The sequence below is a fragment of the Schistocerca piceifrons genome, chromosome 3 (genome assembly GCF_021461385.2).
Source record: "Schistocerca piceifrons isolate TAMUIC-IGC-003096 chromosome 3, iqSchPice1.1, whole genome shotgun sequence".
NCBI classification, from domain to species: Eukaryota; Metazoa; Arthropoda; class Insecta; order Orthoptera; family Acrididae; genus Schistocerca; species Schistocerca piceifrons.
In genome coordinates this window covers 31,285,369-31,305,865 of record NC_060140.1, presented here as the reverse complement: position 1 = coordinate 31,305,865, position 20,497 = coordinate 31,285,369, and the positions used below count along the sequence as shown (strand labels likewise).

The 20,497-nt window shown below is 40.9% G+C and overlaps 1 protein-coding gene across 1 annotated transcript in view; it reads right to left on the bottom strand.

The window, feature by feature from the left end:
* LOC124789721 (collagen alpha-1(XVIII) chain-like) overlaps positions 1-20,497 on the bottom strand; it is a 971,515-nt gene that overhangs the window by 24,084 nt on the left and 926,934 nt on the right. The window contains exons 23-25 of the mRNA XM_047257171.1: positions 12,888-13,004; positions 12,778-12,792; positions 2,740-2,934 (exon numbers count right to left, since the gene is read on the bottom strand). Of these exons, the coding sequence (XP_047113127.1) occupies positions 2,740-2,934; positions 12,778-12,792; positions 12,888-13,004 (327 nt within the window). The remainder of the gene's footprint in view (positions 1-2,739; positions 2,935-12,777; positions 12,793-12,887; positions 13,005-20,497) is intronic.

The following is a 20,497-nucleotide window of genomic DNA, read 5'->3' as shown; positions in this document are numbered from 1 at the left end:
ATAGTAAAGGATTCTCTTTTTGTTATTTTCTGGCCTGAGCAGACATAAGTGGTAGTCATGTGTGTGTGAGGTTTGCTTGATTGAGTAATGTGTGTGTTTCTCTTTTCTAAAAAAAGGCTGAGGCCAAAATCTTAATGTGTAATAGACTTTTTGTTGTGCCTGTGTGTAACTCAACATGTCATCTTTACAGTGAGTAGCAATCTATCCTTTCCATAAATTTCAATACACTGGTGTCCAAAATTAAAAGCAACAAACTGCTATTTCCTCTTCTTGTGTCTAATTCATAGTAGAGTCATACAAACTGTCAACAGATGTCTATACAATTATGTTCTGCATGGAAGGTGCCATTCTGGTCAATCGGACAACCAAGCCAGTGATGACATCAGGGCACCTATCAAAATTGCGTAGTGTGTGCCAGGTAGTCTCACATCAGCAATTGCTGTTTATACAGCCACAGACAGGGCGATATGACACAAATAAGGTGCCTATCACACACTCTGCGGTGGAGGGCCATCAGAAGAATGGAAGCAGGACAGTCGAAAACTGCTGTGGCAGATGGCTTAATGTGACCGTTCCCTTGTTTCTCGGGTGTGGCGACAATTGACAGAGACCGGAACAATATCCTGAAGACCAGGGCAAGGTCAACCATGTGAAATATCAGAAAGAGAGGAGTGTTATTTGGCTGTAAGTGAAAGACATTACCGCCTTAGCATTGCACGGCAACTGGCATTTGACCTTGCAGCATCCACTGGACATGTATAAAGACAAATAATTACAGAAGGCTTCGGCAGAATGCTCTTTATAGTTGGGAGACCTGCTGTATGTGTACATCTGATGCATCTTCACAGAAGGGAATGCCTCTAGAGTGGAGTCATCAATGTACCACCTAGAAGTCGAACAGTGGGCCAAAGTTCTTTTCACAGATTAGTCCCATTTTGGTCTGGAGAGTGATTCTCCAAGTACTCGCATCTGGATGGAATGTGGAACACAATTTCAGGACCAAACCATTGTTGAAAGGGACTGATAACGAGGAGGATCCCTAATGGTGTGGGAAAGGATTATGCTGACCACTTGAACACCTAATTATGAAATTGTTTGTGTGAATTGACAAGGTTTAACTGCTATCAGGTATCGTGACGAGATGTTGGGACCTCATATGAGACTGTTGCAAAGTGGTATGGACCCAGACTTTGTACTAATGGATGATAATGTTTGACCTCATAGAGAACGGGTGGTTGATGTTTTGGAAACAGAAAATGTTGCACCCATGGCGTGGCCTGTTCACTCTCCCAATTTGAATCCCAGAGAGAATGTCTGATATGCACTAGGAAGACAAGTTGCATCACATCAGCTCCCACCATTCACTCTCCAATATTTGCAAGCAGCTCTGCAGGAAGAATGAGTGTTATTGCCTCAACATGAGATTGATGACATCATTCAAAGCACGCCCTGTAGTTGTCAGGCCTGTATTGCTGCCAGAGATGGTCACACCCCATACTGAGCTCATTAACCAGTTGTTGGAATGTGTGTGCAAATCCATTAAGTTTGAAAAAATGAATATTTTTGTACACCATTAGCATACAACAATTATTTATGTTCTTTATTCTTTACATTTCTTCTACTTTACTATCACCTGTTTATACTGTTTCATGGCAAAATAAACACAGCCTTGAAAAATTTCCATTTGTTGCTTTAATTTTGGACACCAGTGTATTTCAAATTGTTCATCAATTTGACCCTGTGGGATAGTGCAGTGGTTAGCACACAAGACTCACATCTGAGGAGGACAGTTCAAACCTGCATCCAACCATCCTGATTTAGGTTTCATTTTCCCTAAATCACTTATGGGAAATGCTGGGAAGGTTCTTTTGAAAGGGGAAAAGCCACTTTCCTTCTCCACCTTTCCCTAATCTGAGCTTGTGCGTCGTCTCTAATGACCTCATTGTCCTTGGGATGTTAAACACTAATCTCCTCCACCTCCTTGTCAGTTTGCAAGATAATAAGAATTGCTGATTATTTATATTTCTACAACATGCAAATTATATATCATTCCATTAATGGATAAAGTTGTAATGAGTAAATGAAAAAGAATATTTTTTCTGTTATATCTATATTACTAAATGACTGAAACAGGATGGGTGTATGTTCCCAGTTGCAGGTTGGCTATCTAACACGTCCATGAGCAACAAAAATTTGGTTTTCAGTATTTTGTATAATCATTGACTGAATTTAAAATGCTGTCATAATGTACTCACTAAGAGGTATAGCCTTGCATTAAAGTTTTAACACAATAAGTCATGTATTAAAGTTAAAAACTGTGTATATGCCTCAGGGCAGCATGACTCACAGCATGCAACTTACACATACTATATTCATCCACTATTTGATAATGCAATGCAGTAAAACTTCAACATCAGGCAAGATATTTAAATTTATTACATCTCAGCTACCAACCAGTACACAGATATAACTTGAATGAACCTGCAAAATTATATCATTTATGCCACATAGTTCAGGAGACATGATGCCATAAACATTGTTGTGTGTGAAACTAGTTTTTCTTAAAACAGAGCTATTGGAGCTGTTTTATATATTCTTTGAAGAATGAGGATTTTTTTAATCTTGTATGGAGCTTTAGCCTTATATTACCTGATATATGAGTAGGTGCTTTAATTTAGAACCAGAACGCAGGAGGAGACTTTTCTGCCTTTGATCCCAGAATAGACACGGAAAACTTACCTTGGTGTTCACTACGGGAAGATCTCTGTCTGAGTATCGCACAATGGAGTCAAGGTTCTGTACTCTCGATGACAGGAAAGCTCTGAATGTGCCACGCAGACCAGCTCTCCGTGCTTGCCTGTAGCACGAATAATCTGCCCCTCTCACTCCATGCATATCTCCAGTTTGAGGCTCATTTAGCGCAGCTATTCGAAGCTGTCATAAAAATAAAGAGCATATCAGTTGTTGTTTTACTGTCAAAAAATATGCAAAACATATTTACAAATATTTAACCTAATTTGTAGTTACTATACCAGTGTTTGAGCTGAATAAGAAACGCTGTTCCAATGCCAACTTTGTATTCAAACATTAAAATATACTGCCAAGGTTCCATATGCTAAAATTCTGAAACACAATACAGGTTGTCAACGTTTTCTGCGCTTATAATTTTGTTTATTGAGCTGTGCAGAATTTGTGTGTGTAAGTGAAAGAGAGAGAAAGGGAAAAGTGACAGGGGGAGGGGGAGAGGAGGGCGGGGGGTGGCCTCAGTCCATACTCTTTATATTTCAGGTCCACCATGTACGACCTGACACATTTCAATCTTCCTGGCAGATGAAAGCTGTGTGCCACACCCATCCACGGTCTTAATATACCAGGGAGTTTCAAATTAGCACATACACTATTCCTGGGTGAAAACTCATTCTGCTACATTTCATTTACATTGGTTCCATTTTGGGGCTTACTTTACACAAAACACTGTGAATAACAGATGGAAGTAACCAAATTTCATGGTCTCGGTAGCACTGTGGAGTGAAGCAACAGATGTCTCAAGAAAATCAAGTGAAGAGTGCTTCTGGACAAGAGTGTGTTTCAAAACAAGTAACTTCTGCTGAACAGGTACATCAGCAGAGAGATTGCAGAAATGTGATTTTGGAGGAAAATTACAAGAACTAGCTAGACTGACAGAAAAACAAATAAGGTGGTTCTACCAGAAATAGTAGAGAAGGCCAACAAATGCAAAACTCACTGGATACTCAATCAGATGCGACATTTTCGAATACAATATAGTGGAAGAAAACACAGAGGCGACCGAAAAACATCCCGTTTAAAAATTATGATCAGTGTGATGGCATGTTCTCTGTACATGGAGGCTAAGAGGACTGCTGAAGAGAGGAAACTGTGGCTGCAGAGATAAGGCTTAGCCTTCTGAAAGAAGAAACATTGGATAAGCTACAAAAAATTTAGAGGGATGTGAATGGAAAATGCCTGTAGTATTAACAAAAATTGCAGGCTTCACTATTCTGAATTACACAGGTGGGAATTGTCTCTCCAGCATATCCTGTGCTCTTGCAATGTCCATGGCCTAAACCTCCAATAACTTGTTTCCCGCAGCATCATCTTGTCTTTTCCCTTCTCTCTTTTGTCCCGATCATTCTTCCCCATCCAGAACATGTACTACCTTCTCCTACCACCCTTCCCCCATGTGAAACCCCCCCCCCCCTCCTCCACCCTGTCCAGGAGTCTTCCTTTCCCTCTTCCCTCTCTGTCAACCTCTTCATTTCTTTCCTCCCCTCCCTCTCCTTTTCCCCCTACCCTTTCTTTATCTCTTACATGCTCTACCACCTGAACTACTTTCATCTTGTTGTGCAGCCATTGATCATCTGGCAGAAGATCTGTCTACACCATCCTGATACCCGCTCATCACCTTGTGCATCCTTCCCTACTCCCACCTAAATGGGCAACTACCCACAATAATCAACAATCAGCCTGCTACAGCCATGGTTGTGAATGTTTGGGTGTCTGTGTGGTTGTGTTTGTGGATGTGAAGGTATTTACTTTTGCTAAAGAAAGAGCAAAAGCTTAACAGCTAGTGTAAATACTGTATTCTGTTGAGTGTTTCTGCACACCAAACGTAAGTCAACTATACGTAAGCGGTTCAATTTCATTTGTTCTATGTATTATACCATTAAGGAACTTCCATTGTTCTTAAAGGACTTAGTTATTTTAAGTACAACACAATAGATATTTTCTCTTGTGAAATTTGTCGGAACACTCCAGAAAGAATAATGATATCCATAATAACAACTCTAAAAGAAAAAAGGATCTTTATAAAAATTGGCTTTAGCTCAAAAAAGGTTGGATAACGCTGCTATGAAAATCTTTCATCGCTTACCCAATGCAGGTTCACGAGGTTTTAGTTAACCATAGATAACATACTGGTGGCACCAATTCAGCACGCTTTCCTACACAGGAATCACACAGTAGGCATCTTTTCTGAGCTTAAGAAGCCCTACTGTATGACTTGGAAGCATAATATCCTTGGGCTGTTCCAATAATGAGGATTCTGGGAAGATCTAGCCATCTTTATATACTTTTCGAAATATAGTCACTGAATTATGAATTCTTTTACCATCAGCTGTAATGGTATAGTTATGTAGTAGGAAAACAGATTTCTGTTAGCTACTGTACTGCAGTAGCCAGTTGCAATAATGACTGCGTGGACAATGTGGCCTATTCTACACCTTATTTTAGATTTTTATGATGATGCTATGCTGATTATATTTATATGCTTTGACGATGCCATTATGGCCTAATCACTTTAGGACATGGTGTAAAAAAGGTACATTTTACCATATTTTCTGTACATCTCCCTGGTTGTACGATAGTGTATTGTGATATGTATTGCTGTATTATGTTGAAAGACACACTGCTCACTAGGTGTACATATTTGTATATTATAGATCTGAGGATGGTCATTACGAACTGAAACCGGTCAGCGTCTAAAGAATTCATATTTTGATCAAAGACTGAAATAAAAAACATTTGTATATGAATATAATAGAGGGAAACATTCCACGTGTGAAAAATATATCTAAAAACAAAGATGATGTGACTTACCAAACAAAAGCACTGGCAGGTTGATAGACACACAAACAAACACAAACATACACACAAAATTCTAGCTTTCGCAACCAACGGTTGCTTCATCAGGAAAGAGGGAAGGAGAGGGAAAGACGAAAGGATGTGGGTTTTAATGGAGAGGGTAAGGAGTCATTCCAATCCTGGGAGCGGAAAGACTTACCTTAGGGGGAAAAAAGGACAGGTATACACTCGCGCACACACACACACACACACACACACACACACACACATATCCATCTGCACATACACAGACACAAGCAGACATTTGTAAAGGCAAAGAGTTTGGGCAGAGATGTCAGTCGAGGTGGAAGTACAGAGGCAAAGATGTTGTTGAAAGACAGGTGAGGTATGAGCGACAGCAACTTGAAATTAGCGGAGGTTGAGGCTTGGCGGATAACGAGAAGAGAGGATATACTGAAGGGCAAGTTCTCATCTCCGGAGTTCTGACAGGTTGGTGCTACTGGGAAGTATCCAGATAACCTGGACGGTGTAACACTGTGCCAAGATGTGCTGGCCGTGCACCAAGTCATGTTTAGCCACAGGGTGATCCTCATTACCAACAAGCACTGTCTGCCTGTGTCCATTCATGCGAATGGACAGTTTGTTGTTGGTCATTCCCACATAGAAAGCTTCACAGTGTAGCCAGGTCAGTTGGTAAATCACGTGGGTGCTTTCACACGTGGCTCTGCCTTTGATCGTGTACACCTTCCAGGTTACAGGACTGGAGTAGGTGGTGGTGGGAGGGTGCATGGGACAGGTTTTACACCGGGGTCTACGAAGGTTACGCGGACGGTGGAAAGACACTTTTGGTAGAGTGGGGAGGATTTCATGAAGGATGGATCTCATTTCAGGGCAGGATTTGAGGAAGTTGTATCCCTGCTGGAGAGCCACATTCAAAGTCTGATCCAGTCCTGGAAAGTATCCTGTCACAAGTGGGGCACTTTTGGGGTTCTTCTGTGGGAGGTTCTGGGTTTGAGCGGATGAGGAAGTGGCTCTGGTTATTTGCTTCTGTACCAGGTCGGGAGGGTAGTTGCGGGATGCGAAAGCTGTTGTCAGGTTGTTGGTGTAATGGTTCAGGGATTCCGGACTGGAGCAGATTCGTTTGCCACGAAGACCTAGGCTGTAGGGAAGGGACCATTTGATGTAGAATGGGTGGCAGCTGTCATAATGGAGGTACTGTTGCTTGTTGGTGGGTCTGATGTGGACAGACGTGTGAAGCTGGCCATTGGACAGATGGAGGTCAACGTCAAGGAAAGTGGCATGGGATTTGGAGTAGGACCAGGTGAATCTGATGGAACCAAAGGAGTTGAGGTTGGAGAGGAAATTCTGGAGTTCTTCTTCACTGTGAGTCCAGATCATGAAGATGTCATCAATAAATCTGTACCAAACTTTGGGTTAGCAGGCCTGGGTAACCAAGAAGGCTTCCTCTAAGCGACCCATGAATAGGTTGGCGTACGAAGGGGCCATTGTGGTACCCATGGCTGCTCCCTTTAAATTTGGTATCTCTGGCCTTCAAAAGTGAAGAAGTTGTGGGTCAGGATGAAGCTGGCTAAGGTAACGAGGAAAGAGGTTTTAGGTAGGGTGGCAGGTGATCGGCGTGAAAGGAAGTGCTCCATCGCAGCGAGGCCCTGGACGTGCGGAATATTTGTGTATAAAGAAGTGGCATCAATGGTTACAAGGATGGTTTCTGGGGGTAACAGATTTCCCGACCTGGTACAGAAGCAAATAACCAGAGCCACTTCCTCATCCCCTCAAACCCAGAACCTCCCACAGAAGAACCCCAAAAGGGCCCCACTTGTGACAGGATACTTTCCAGGACTGGATCAGACTCTGAATGTGGCTCTCCAGCAGGGATATGACTTGCTCAAATCCTGCCCTGAAATGAGATCCATCCTTCATGAAATCCTCCCCACTCCACCAAAAGTGTCTTTCCGCCATCCACCTAACCTTCGTAACCTCTTAGTTCATCCCTATGAAATCCCCAAACCACCTTCCCTACCCTCTGGCTCCTACCCTTGTAACTGCCCCCGGTGTAAAACCTGTCCCATGCACCCTCCCACCACCACCTACTCCAGTACTGTAACCCGGAAGGTGTACACGATCAAAGGCGGAGCCACGTGTGAAAGCACCCACGTGATTTACCAACTGACCTGCCTACACTGTGAAGCTTTCTATGTGGGAACGACCAGCAAAAAACTGTCCATTCGCGTGAATGGACACAGGCAGACAGTGTTTGTTGGTAATGAGGATCAACCTGTGGCTAAACATGCCTTGGTGCACGGCCAGCACATCTTGGCACAGTGTTACACCATCAGGGTTATCTGGATACTTCCCACTAACACCAACCTGTCAGAACTCCGGAGGTGGGTACTTGCCCTTCAGTATATCCTCTCTTCTCGTTATCCGCCAGGCCTCAACCTCCGCTAATTTCAAGTTGCCGCCGCTCATACCTCACCTGTCTTTCAACAACATCTTTGCCGCTGTACTTCCACCTCGACGGACATCTCTGCCCAAACTCTTTGCCTTTACAAATGTCTGCTTGTGTCTGTGTATGTGCGGATGGATATATGTGTGTGTGCGAGTGTATACCTGTCCTTTTTTCCCCCTAAGGTAAGTCTTTCCGCTCCCGGGATTGGAATGACTCCTTACTCTCTCCCTTAAAGCCCACATCCTTTCGTCTTTCCCTCTCCTTCCCTCTTTCCTGATGAAGCAACCGTTGGTTGCGAAAGCTTGAATTTTGTGTGTATGTTTGTGTGTCTATCAACCTGCCAGCGCTTTCGTTTGGTAAGTCACATCATCTTTGTTTTTAGATATAAAACATTTGTATAGTTATATTGCCCATTGGTGACATGAAAATTTGTACTGGACCGGGAGTCAAAACCAGATTTCACACTTACTGTGAGTGGTCGCCTTAGCCACTCAGGCTATCCATGCACACCTCCCGGACCGACCCAAACTTCCACATGTCACACTGTCTACTTCCTTATATCTTAGTCTAATCTGTTCATCCCTTCATGCTCACAACTTTAATTGTATTCCCACATCAGGGAGAATGAAACGATGAGGGACTGAGATTCTTGCGGGCTTTCAAAAATAACTATGCACTCTCCGACTCAGAGTTGCAAATATTAAAAGTTTTGGCTGGTTTAGTTGTCTAGGGGCTGGGATATGTAGTTGCCGCATTACAGACCAAATACTGCTGAGTCTACATTCTACGATAAGAGTACTCACATGAATCGAATGGTCGAAGGCTTCTATCACTCAGCAATTACGCATTACGGATGTACCATATAAATTTATAAATGAAAGATTGCAATTAAATAAAATCTGCAGGTACTTTCAAGAATGTGGTATATTTCTGCAAAACACTTATTGGTGTCGATGATCCAGCAATTAAATAAAATATAAGTTGAATAACAGGGAAACAATAGATTCCTACAGCACATAATTAGTTATGAACAACAACATAGCTCACGAGACATGCACTTCTAAATGCACACTGCATCTTCACTGTAGAAGCCACGGTAATCACACAAGAGCACAAGTTGGCACTCCGAAGTATTTCTATCTCTTGCGATCACGTGCAAACTGCTCTACTCCAAGTTGCACAAACTGCTCCACTCCAAGTCTTTCCCTCGACTGTGCATCCGCCGCACCGTCCAGCACTTTCCGTGTCCCGTCCAGCACTAGCACTCCCCGTGTCCAGTGCCATACCCCCCACCCCCACTCCTCCCCGGACTACCCCTGTGGCCTCTCCAGGAACTAACTTCCATTCAGTCTCCAGTCTCTCTTAGTAATGAGTGCCATGATTGGCTAGAGTGCTCCCTCCATGTCTGCATGCCAATGTACACTCAAAAACATAATGAAACATATACAAAGTACTGTATTTACATTTAAATAACTTGAAATTAAATAAATATTCCTATGGCTGGACCACAAACACGCTCTAACACACATTATTAAATACATAAACAATTATAAAACATATATCAAAAGAAAAGAAGCACAAGGTAGGCCAGGAGCCTAATGTCTCTGTGCTTTCTAAAACACAGTTAATATTTAACCAATTTCTTCATAAACAGTATACCGTATATCGGATATAAACAAAGACATAGATCAGGGGTCTCCAAACTTTTTAGTCCGCGGGCCACACTGACTCCTCCACGAAGTCATAAGGGCCAAGATCTTCCTAGTGGGATTAAAGAACCTTAGCATTCCATGATCACCGTAATGTAAGGCTAAAGGAAAGATGAAATTGCAAAAATCTAAGGTTGTGGGAATAGCTAGCACTGAAACAAACTATGATTTTTCTTTAATTACATAATTTTGATTGGTGGACATATCTGACCAAAATTCTGGCATATTTTATTCTGGCGAATTTCACCGACAAAAAAGTATGTCACTGCATATTCTTCACGAAAGCGTCCTGCAAAGTTAACGAAATCTCAAAATCATTGTTAGCAACACTGTTACTGCAAGACGTAACAGAGGTAGAGTATGTCAACGCATTGTTATTTCAAGCAGCGCAACAATAAGTTTAGTTATGTAGTCTTGTAGCAAGTAGCAGAGCCAATGTCGTGGTGTATTGGTCACGATAGGCCTCGAAGCTCAATTGTTGGCAGTATAGGTATCACCTCAAATATTTGGCGGGCCGGATACTGGGGATGTCGGGTCACCTAAGGCGGGCTGGTTTGCTGGCCCTCGTGGGCCGGTTTCGGCCCGCGGGCCGTAGTTTGGAGACCCCTGACATAGATGAATAAATATATTTATAAGCATGCTGCTTCTGTTTTTTTCATGAAACTGTGGGGCACTTATGGCCTGACACATTCGATAGTAATTGGCCACTTTGATCTCCAATAACTCAAGTACTATTCCACTTACATGCCTGTAATTTATATCAATTTAGGTTTGCACTAATAGCTTTCTAAAGACACGTCGATCGACGAAATCGGATGAAGTGTTTAAGTTTTGGAAATTCGTTGCTGGGTGTTACTTGTATAATTTACCATCAGATACTAAACTTTAAACTAATAAATATATCGAAAATCTGATTACTCCATCAGTATAGTAATGTACATATTTCTTTTTGAGGTATTATGATACATATGGCTACTATTAATTTCTATATGAACTGTGAAATGTCCGCCATTAAGGTTTCACAAAGTCCGCCATCTTTGGCACTCCTTCATCGACACAAAGCACAGTCCTCGTCACAGCGGAATTCCCAGCTATACGGCCGATGGACCACGTGCTGGGGCTACCCCTTTTGCAATGGCCGGAGTTCTGATAGGAGATGGGAACTTGCCCTTCAATATATTCTCTCTTCCCGTTACCCACCAGGCCTCAACCTCTGCTAATTTCAAGTTGCCGCCGCTCGTACCTCACCTGTCATTCAACAGCATCTTTGCCTCTGTACTTCCACCTCGACTGACATCTCTGCCCAACCTCTTTGCTTTTACGTATGTCTGCCTGTGCCAGTATATGTGCAGATGGATGCGCGTGTGTGTGTGTGTGTGTGTGTGTGTGTGTGTGTGTGTGTGTGTGTGTGTGCGCGCGCGTGCGAATGTATACCTGTCCTTTTTTCCCCCTAAGGTAAGTCTTTCCACTACCAGGATTGGAATGACTCCTTACCCTCTCCCTTAAAACCCACATCCTTTTGTCTTACCCTCTCCATCCCTCTTTCCTGATGAAGCAACCAGGGGTTGCAAAAGCTTGAAATTTGTGTGTTGTGTGTGTTTTTTTTTGTCTCCATCAACATACCAACGCTTTCTCATTTGGTAAGTTACATCATCTTTGTTTTTAGATATTTTTCCCACATGGAATAGCAAGAACTGCCAGACAAATCCAGAGGCAATTTATTTGTGGAAACTGGTGCGTCAGTGGGAGGCCAATGTGACATGCCTGCAAACATACTGTGTGTGTGTGTGTGTGTGTGTGTGTGTGTGTGTGTGCGTGTGTGTGTGTGTGTGCGTGAGAGAGAGAGAGAGAGAGAGAGAGAGAGAGACAGAGAGAGAGAGACTGGGGGTTTATCTTTCACATCTGAATAATGTTCATTGTTCATTTCTCTTTCCCACACTGCAGCTTTTCTTCTCTTTATGTTTGTCACCTCTGTATGGAAGCTGGTACAATGCTTGCTAATGTAGCAACTCTTAACTACTCCCTCTTTTACCACCTCCTTTACCTTTGTCTATTCTAGTCCTCACTACTAGTGGGCCCCCATTCTCCTGGCATCTGCGTGGGCTTTTCTTACTTTTTAGCCCCCCCCCCCTCCCATTCCCCACATCCCTCTCTTCTCCCCAAGAAAGGAATTATTAGTTCTGAAGGATAGGTCAGTGTGTCACTTATGTGTGTCTCTCAGCTGTACCACCTATTTCACACCTTGAAGGTGAGTACTGGCCAATAACTCTGTCAGAAAAATTTATTTATATAAGGGGTGATCAAAAAGTTTATGTTCAAGGTCCATATGGTCCAGAATATGCCAATCCGGCAAAACTACTGTGTGTATTGAGGTAATCATTCCAACAATGCAGCAGGTTTGGTAAAAAAAAGTAGTCCTGCTGTGTGAAAAAGTCTGTTGCTGCACACCTTTGGAATCATTCACCCTTCAAGACCTTTTCTACAGGAGCAAAGGTATGTGAATGAATGGGTACTGTTCCCCAGTGATGGAGACACCAGGTTTCTTGAAATCAATAAGCAATGAGTCCCACTAATCAAAGAACAGGTGATCATCACCTTTCCAGTAAATAGGATGAGGGGATGATGGAAGACATCACTACTCCATACATGTTCCTCATTCTTTAATGATTGGCTACTAGTGTTTGTCCTTTGGCAGCCAAGGAAAGAATAACAGCAAGTTGGTCCTGTTTGGATGAATCTGGTAATAACATCACCATAGCTGATGTGTCCACATTTACTGCATGCCCATCAAAAAGACACAAATGCTACACTAATTCTTTGCCTGTATATCGGTACTTATATATACACATCAGTCATGCTACATTGCATGTATACCGCAGCAACACCCTCAAATGAAACTTTTTATCGACCCTTATATGTAACCAAGTATGTGAACTGATCTCATGTATGTGTCTGATAAAATGTGGAACCATAACGGCACTTGAGCAATAAAGTACTTACCATCCGAGGAAACCACTGTATTGCATGCACACAAAAAAGGTTTGTTTAGTTATTAGTTAAAATATGAAACAAAATATCGAACAATTATAAATAAACTAAAGTTTACTTACACTTGGCCCATCAACAGGTTTTGTATTGATTAGGTTTGACGATTCAAATGGTGGTTTCACTGGTTGCACAGTTGTGGTTGGGGGAGGTTGTGTTGTAATAGGAAGCAGTGATCCCAACTGAAACAGACAAAATTAATTTTTGTATTTTATTTATTTCACTGCATACTGAAACATTTAGTAACCAATTGTTAGGTTATACTAATTTTTTGCATTGGGAGGAGTGCAAAAAGTTAATTACTCAACCAAAGGCTCTCATAATAAACTTTTCCTATAGTACTTTTCTCAGTAATTTATACGGTGCATCCAACTGCCCTTTTTTTTTTTTTATAGTCATAGAATTTAACATGAAAAATCTCCTATAGGATCCTTATTTTGTAATCAATGTTCTGTTACTGTGATGTGTAGAAAGATGACAATTTCACAGACAAACAGGAAGTGTATAGTTAACAGTTGCAGGCTTTTAAATAATGAGTAGCCTGATTTCCTTGGATGTGCAACATACATGTCCATATTTTTTCTGTAGTTTCAGTATAAGTAATATGTTACTTGAGTTCCCCAAGTAAACAATACCATATCATAATTGATTGAAAATAACCATAGTAGGCTATTTTACATGTATCCATGTCAGTAGTACAGGTTGATATTGAAACCGCAAACCTTAGAAAAGTGGGTGTGAATTCTAAATATACTACGGAAAGTTCTGGCAGAATACAAATAATTTAGTAGTAAAGGAAACAACACACAAAATAGTATAAGTGTCGAGTTGTCAACAGTCACACACAAAAATAGAGTGAGAACTTCTTTAGCTTTCAACTAAATCCTTTCTTGAGCTACAGTTTGCAGACATAACCCCTGTACAGCAACAATGTGCTGGATGAACACACACATGGAAGTACTACTAGTAGTAGTGGTGGTGGTGGTGGTGGTGGTGGTGGAGGCGGCAGCAGCAGCAGCAGCAGCGGCAGCAGCAGTAGTGGTAGCAGCAACAATTTTATTCATCTGTAGTGTGTGTGTATGTGTGTGTGTGTGTGTGTGTGGAGGGGGGGGGGGGCACTTGCACAGTAAAGGTTGGGACAAAAAACAAGGTAAGTAACTTTTTTTGAAACTGCATTACGGGTACAGGTCAATTCAGACTGACTAGATGCATGTGTTGAGACACTAAAACCAGAAAAGAAACCAAGTGTGTCCAGACATACTTACTCTCAAAGTTTTCCTGTAAGGGGCAAGAAACAGGTAAGTCAAAAATTCAATGTAGTCGTCCCCCCCTCCCCCCCCCCCCCCCCCAGTAAATTGGAGGTGAGGGTAAACAACAAGAAGGTAACTTTAAGCACAGCTTTCAATGTATTCATTCAATATCAATGTTCTTGCAATAGGCAAATTATTATTTTGTTATCCTGAATGCACTATAAAAATGGGTGAAAATGAAGTGAGGTACACTGGTGGTCGAAATAAAAACTTCGCCATCTTCTGCTTCATTCATGATGTATCTCTCAATCAAATTAATAGCCTGAGGAAGATCAAAATTACATTTTCTGGGTGTGGCCATTGGTGGTGCATTATGGAATACAAAGACACTGATGGGAACACCTGATGATTAAAAGGAAATAATTGAAGCATCCAGATGTAAGCCATTATCTTTCACTGTAGTCAGTGTTAATAAAGAAATGGCCTTGACTGGAAAACGCTATTGGACTCAAAAGTACACTGCAAAATTCCCTTTCAAAAGGCAGCCTTTTACGTTAATATCACCTGAATCCAACTATTGTCTGGGCTGTTTAAAATGCCCATATTTTCTTATAAAGTGCACTATAGCCTTGTTGTTATCTTTTGTTCACTGTGATCTAACTTGAAAAATTCCATTTTTTAGTTTAGATCTGTTTACAGCTTCAAGGCCACAATGTAAAGATTCGCAAAGCCTGATGAAGTTTTGCCATCACCTGCCCAGATAGCTCCGTATGTAAAGTGCTGCTTCAGGTAGGGAGATTTGGGAGGGCAGGGGGGGGGGGGGGGGGGGGAGGAGGTGCACTGGACCTGGATCGAATCTGCCTGGTAAACTAATGATGAGGGTTGTAAGCTGGCCAGCCTGGATGTGGTTTTTAGTTTTCTCACGTACCAATATCTGAATAATGGGCTAGCACCCAAGTCGTATCTCAGTTACACAACTGGCAAACACTTAGAAAACTTCTGCACACTTTCATATGAATAACACTACACAGTCAGTGAAAACCCATTCTGTCTGATGGGGGGAGAGGGGGGGGGGTTGTCCATTTAGTTGTGAATATCATGGAATTATTGTGTTTGTTTTGCTTGATTTTCTGGTGTGTTCCCAGAATGAAATAAATTAGCAAAATGGAGACAAACGTCATTCTGTGATGTAAAAGAAACCTATTACATCACAGAACAACATTTGTCTCCATTTTAGGAATTTATTTCATTCTGCGAACACACCAGATGCCAGTAATACTATTTCCATATTCAGAGCACACAAAATGTTTAATTTATGAAATAAAAATTATCGTATGTACTCATATGTTGATGTGATCACAGTTCAAATATCGAAATCACTTTTACTACAGTTTCATAAAAATTTACTAACTCGATTCTGGACTAGCGTAATTAAAGATCTCGCAAACATTATGCTGCTAATGAAATCTTCAGTGAAGATAGCGGCTTCATGCATCTCACATTTTTCTCTTGACTCAAAGTTCTGTTTGGGGTATTTGATTTACTCATCCTCTATAGTTTCATAAACATTTCTGAACCATAAATCTTGTAATAATTTCACACTTATAAGGAAAATGATGGACAAACACTGAGCTGTGTCATTCAAATATGGCCTTTCATGTAGAATAGGTGTCAAAATTATGATATAAGGAAAACATTCCATCTTTCCGAAAACTTCCCATGCCATTTTTTGCCTCTCCTTTCCTCTCTCATCTACAACTAGGAATCTATTCTTTTTAAATCTCAAACTTAGTTGTCCTTTTTTTGTTTCTATGCAGATTATTGTGTTACCCATCAGAAAAGCAAGTATAGCTTCTATCAGTCTTTAGGAAGATTCTCCAACATTTAATTTTCATCTTACTTTCTCAAATATGCATCATATTTAGTTATGGTTTTACCTTCAGTGATAATGCTATATACAATTTTACACTGTGAAGTCACATTAATGGAGCACCTGTTAAAAGTCTGAATAACCACCTTTCGCAGTGCGGGCCACTGTGAGACTTGCAGGAAAAGACTCAGTGAGGTTCGGGGAAGTAGGGACAGGGATACGGAGCCGTGCTGTCTCCAGTGCCACGGCTAGCTGCACTATGTTTCTCAGATTGAGGATACACGGCACCTACAGCCTAATCGAGGTGGCCCACAGATTCTCATCTGGGTTTAAATCCGAGGAGTTTGGTGGCCACAGGAGTACGGTAAACGTATCCTAGTGCTCTTCAAACCACACATGTACACTACGAGATGTGCGACATATTGTGTTGTCCTGATGGTAGATGCCATTGTGCTGAGGAAAAACAATTGGGATAAAGGAGTTTACAAGGTGCCCAAGTATAGATCCATACTTGTGTCGATCCATTGCGCCTTTCAGAATGACGAGATCGCCCACGGAATGCCACAAAAAATTCCCTCACTATAACATACCCTTCTCCCATCCGAACCCTTCCGACTATTATTGCTGTACTGTATTGTATATTTATTGGTCCTGTGACTCATACACTGTACAGGGGTACATAATGATATAGGACAAGTCAAATAATTTGCAATAAAGTTTAACAGAAAAATTGTTGTATGGTTTTCAGTATATAGCAATATAACTCTAACATATGGGAATAACATTTCACAAATACACAAACAAATTTTCCATCACACAGTTCATACTTTCGGCCTTGATTATACAGACACACACACACATACCGTATTTACTCGAATCTAAGCCGCACTTTTTTTCCGGTTTTTGTAATCCAAAAAACCGCCTGCGGCTTAGAATCGAGTGCAAAGCAAGCGGAAGTTCTGAAAAATGTTGGTAGGTGCCGCCACAACTAACTTCTGCCGTCGAATATATGTAGCGCTACACAGGCATGCTTTGTGCTGCTGCTGCTTTCATCTAGTACTTTCCCCTCTTTGGGGAAGTGTGAGGGGGAGTTTGTAGCCTTTCGGCTTTTACTCGCCTGTGTACATGCTTTGTAGGCAACGAGATAAATACTGGCGCCAAAACCTCTGCGTCAGTAAATAAATAAAAAAAAAGGTGGAAGACGAGCTTTTTTTTTCTCCGCCCCGAGTTTCGAACACTGCATTTTCATACATTATCCAACGAAGTAAATACAAATTCCGTATTGTTCATCTTCAAAAGTAGCAGAATTTCAATGTACTACGAAAATTCGACTGGCAAGACTGTTGCTAATAGGAACCTGATGAAATGCGAATCACACACAGTATTCTCTTCACCATAAGAATAATACGCATATTAACATTTTGCCATGTATTCTTTCGTGTTTGTTGCGATCTCATTTAAATCCTGTCTGCCTAATAAACTACGAAACTAGAGTGAGACAACAGCAAACGCGGAAGAAAATATGTATCATGTCCTGTTTATATTCGTATTATTTTTATGCCTCATAGTGATACAGTCAGAAATGAAGCACGGCAACTGACTAAATTTTTAAATCTAAAATGACTAATTTCTGTGCAGAATTTGATGTACTAAAGAAGCGGCCGCAAAGATTTTCAAACGGAGAAAAATTTTCGCCTAACTCTCGTTCAGAACATGTTCTATCATACGCAGTCTATTATTTGGTTCTTGTTGATCATTATCAAAGAAAGCAGCAGTGTAAGTAACAACAAGTAGCAGTCGCTTGCCATTGTTTCGCTAGCGCGCACAAAAGCAAGCCATGCCGCGGGCGGCGACAGGCCATAAACACGCACTATCAGATGCGACAAACAATGCATGACGCAGTACAGTAATGCATTTTCAGCTTATAGTGACGTAAACACTTATAACAAAGAAAACGGCACTTATCAGATCAAAGCAAAATAAGCAATCAATTCAAACCAGACGAAGCACGTGAAAAAGGAAGCGTATCCCTATAAATACGGACGGAGCGCCTGACGCATAGCAATGGCTACCTGGTAAAGCTTAACTGCTAAGCTTACTACTCGAACCAAACTATTGTAGCTGTATCGTCTTTCATTCGACCTAAATTGTGTCTCATATTACAATGGACCAACTTCGTTTCGATTTGAAGGTGCAGCCTAAAACTTTTCTCTCCCCTTGAATTTCGAGTCTCAAATTTCAGGTGCGGCTTGGATTCGGGAATTTTTTTTTTTCCCTTGATTTCGAGTCTCATTTTTCAGGTGCGGCTTAGATTCGAGTGCGGCTTAGATTCGAGTAAATACGGTATATGTAATAGACTACATATAATACACAGATAAATCTAGATGTACACATTTTTTATTCTGGCCTTAATTGTATAAACTATTTAAATTTTTCACATATTTACATAGGTAGATAAAAATTCATCAACACTATAGTCGCAATTCTGTAGCAAGTAGTCACTCACTGCAGTTTTGAATTTATGGATGCCAGTTATTGCCTTAATTTTTTTAGGTACTTTGTTATACAGTTTTTTTCCTGCTTACAGGAGTCCTTTTTGCTTTAGTGTTGTATGTGAAAACTGCATATGTAAATCTTGATTATTCCTTGTGTTGTATGAATGGATATTTTGGTTTTTAGAGCAATCTTTCTATTTTCATCTACAATTTTCCTTATAAACATTATTGTTTCTAGGATATACAGGGTGTTACAAAAAGGTACGGCCAAACTTTCAGGAAACATTCCTCACACACAAAGAAAGAAAATATATTATGTGGACATGTGTCTGGAAACGCTTACTTTCCATGTTAGAGCTCATTTTATTACTTCTCTTCAAATCACATTAATCATGGAATCGAAACACACAGCAACAGAACGTACCAGCGTGACTTCAAACACTTTGTTACGGGAAATGTTCAAAATGTCCTCTGTTAGCGAGGATACATGCATCCACCCTCCGTCGGATGGAATCCCTGATGCACTGATGCAGCCCTGGAGAATGGCGTATTGTATCACAGCCATCCACAATACGAACACGAGGAGTCTCTACATTTGGTACCGGGGTTGTGTAGACAAGAGCTTTCAAATGCCGCCATAAATGTAAATCAAAAGGGTTGAGGTCAGGAGAGCGTGGAGGTCATGGAATTGGTCCGCCTCTACCAATCCATCGGTCACCGAATCTGTTGTTGCATCAACCACATGTTGTGTCGTACTTGTAAAGGCACATGTTCTAGCAGCACAGGTAGAGTATCCCGTATGAAATCATGATAACGTCCTCCATTGAGTGTAGGTTGGAAGAACATACTGACGAAACTAAAATGAGCTCTAACATGGAAATTAAACGTTTCCGGACACATGTCCACATAACATCTTTTCTTTATTTGTGTGTGAGGAATGTTTCCTGAAAGTTTGTCCGTACCTTTTTGTAACACCCTGTATAGGCATGGTAATGGAAGAATATGAAGCTTTTTAAATGACGGTTTGCATGAAGATCGAGGTGTTGAGCCTTCCATGGCTCTTATAATTCTTTTTTGTGCAATAAAACAGCTTTGTCTGGGTGGTGAATTTCCCCAGGAAATTAAACCATATCTTAGTAGTGATTCTGCTTGGGCATAGTACACATTTTTTATGGCTTGCATTGATGTGCATCCAGCAAGAATTTTTATAATATAACAAATGGTATTTAATTTGCTACATAGGTGTTGTGTGTGTTTCTGCTGTCTTAGGTCATCTTGGATCCAAACTCCCAAAAATTTGGTGCTATTTACAATTTCAAGTCTTTTGCCTAACAGTTCTATGGTTGCAGTTAAAGGCTGTTTATTCTGCATGGTGTGTAGATGCATAGTGTTTGTTTTATGTGTGTTTATTATTAAGATATTCATTGCGAACCATTCTGATACATGTGAAGTGCTCTTTTTTATTTCATTTTGGAGCTCTTCTGGGGTCTTTCCTTTGATAAGTATATTTGTATCATTGGCATATTTAATGTACTTACAGTTAGGGTTGGGTGGTTCCAGGTCATTTACAAACAGCAAAAACAAGATTGGTCCCAGTATGGAACCATGCGGCACATCGTATTTAACACACTGTTTTTCTGATTGATAGTAAGTTAAATTTTTCCTTCTTTGTAGAAGACTTCAACTATTTGGTGTCTGTTTTGTAGATATGACTTTACCCACTCATAGGCTGGGCCCCTGACACCAACATTTTCTAGCTTTCTAAGCAATAGACCAAGGTTAATGATGTCAAATGCTTTTGAAAGATCTAGGAATATTGCTGCTTTGTGTGCATTTTTATCTAATGCATTTAAAGCTTGATTTAAGAAATCAATAATAGCTGTCTCAGTGGATTTACATTTTCAGAAACCATGCTGTGTAGCTGAGAAAAGTTTATTTTTTTCAATGAAATCTACGAGTCTTTTACAAAAGATTTTTTCAATTATTTTAGAAAAAAACAGATAGTAGAGAGACTGGCCTATAATTTGTTATATGTGTTTTTTCACCCTTTTTGTACAATG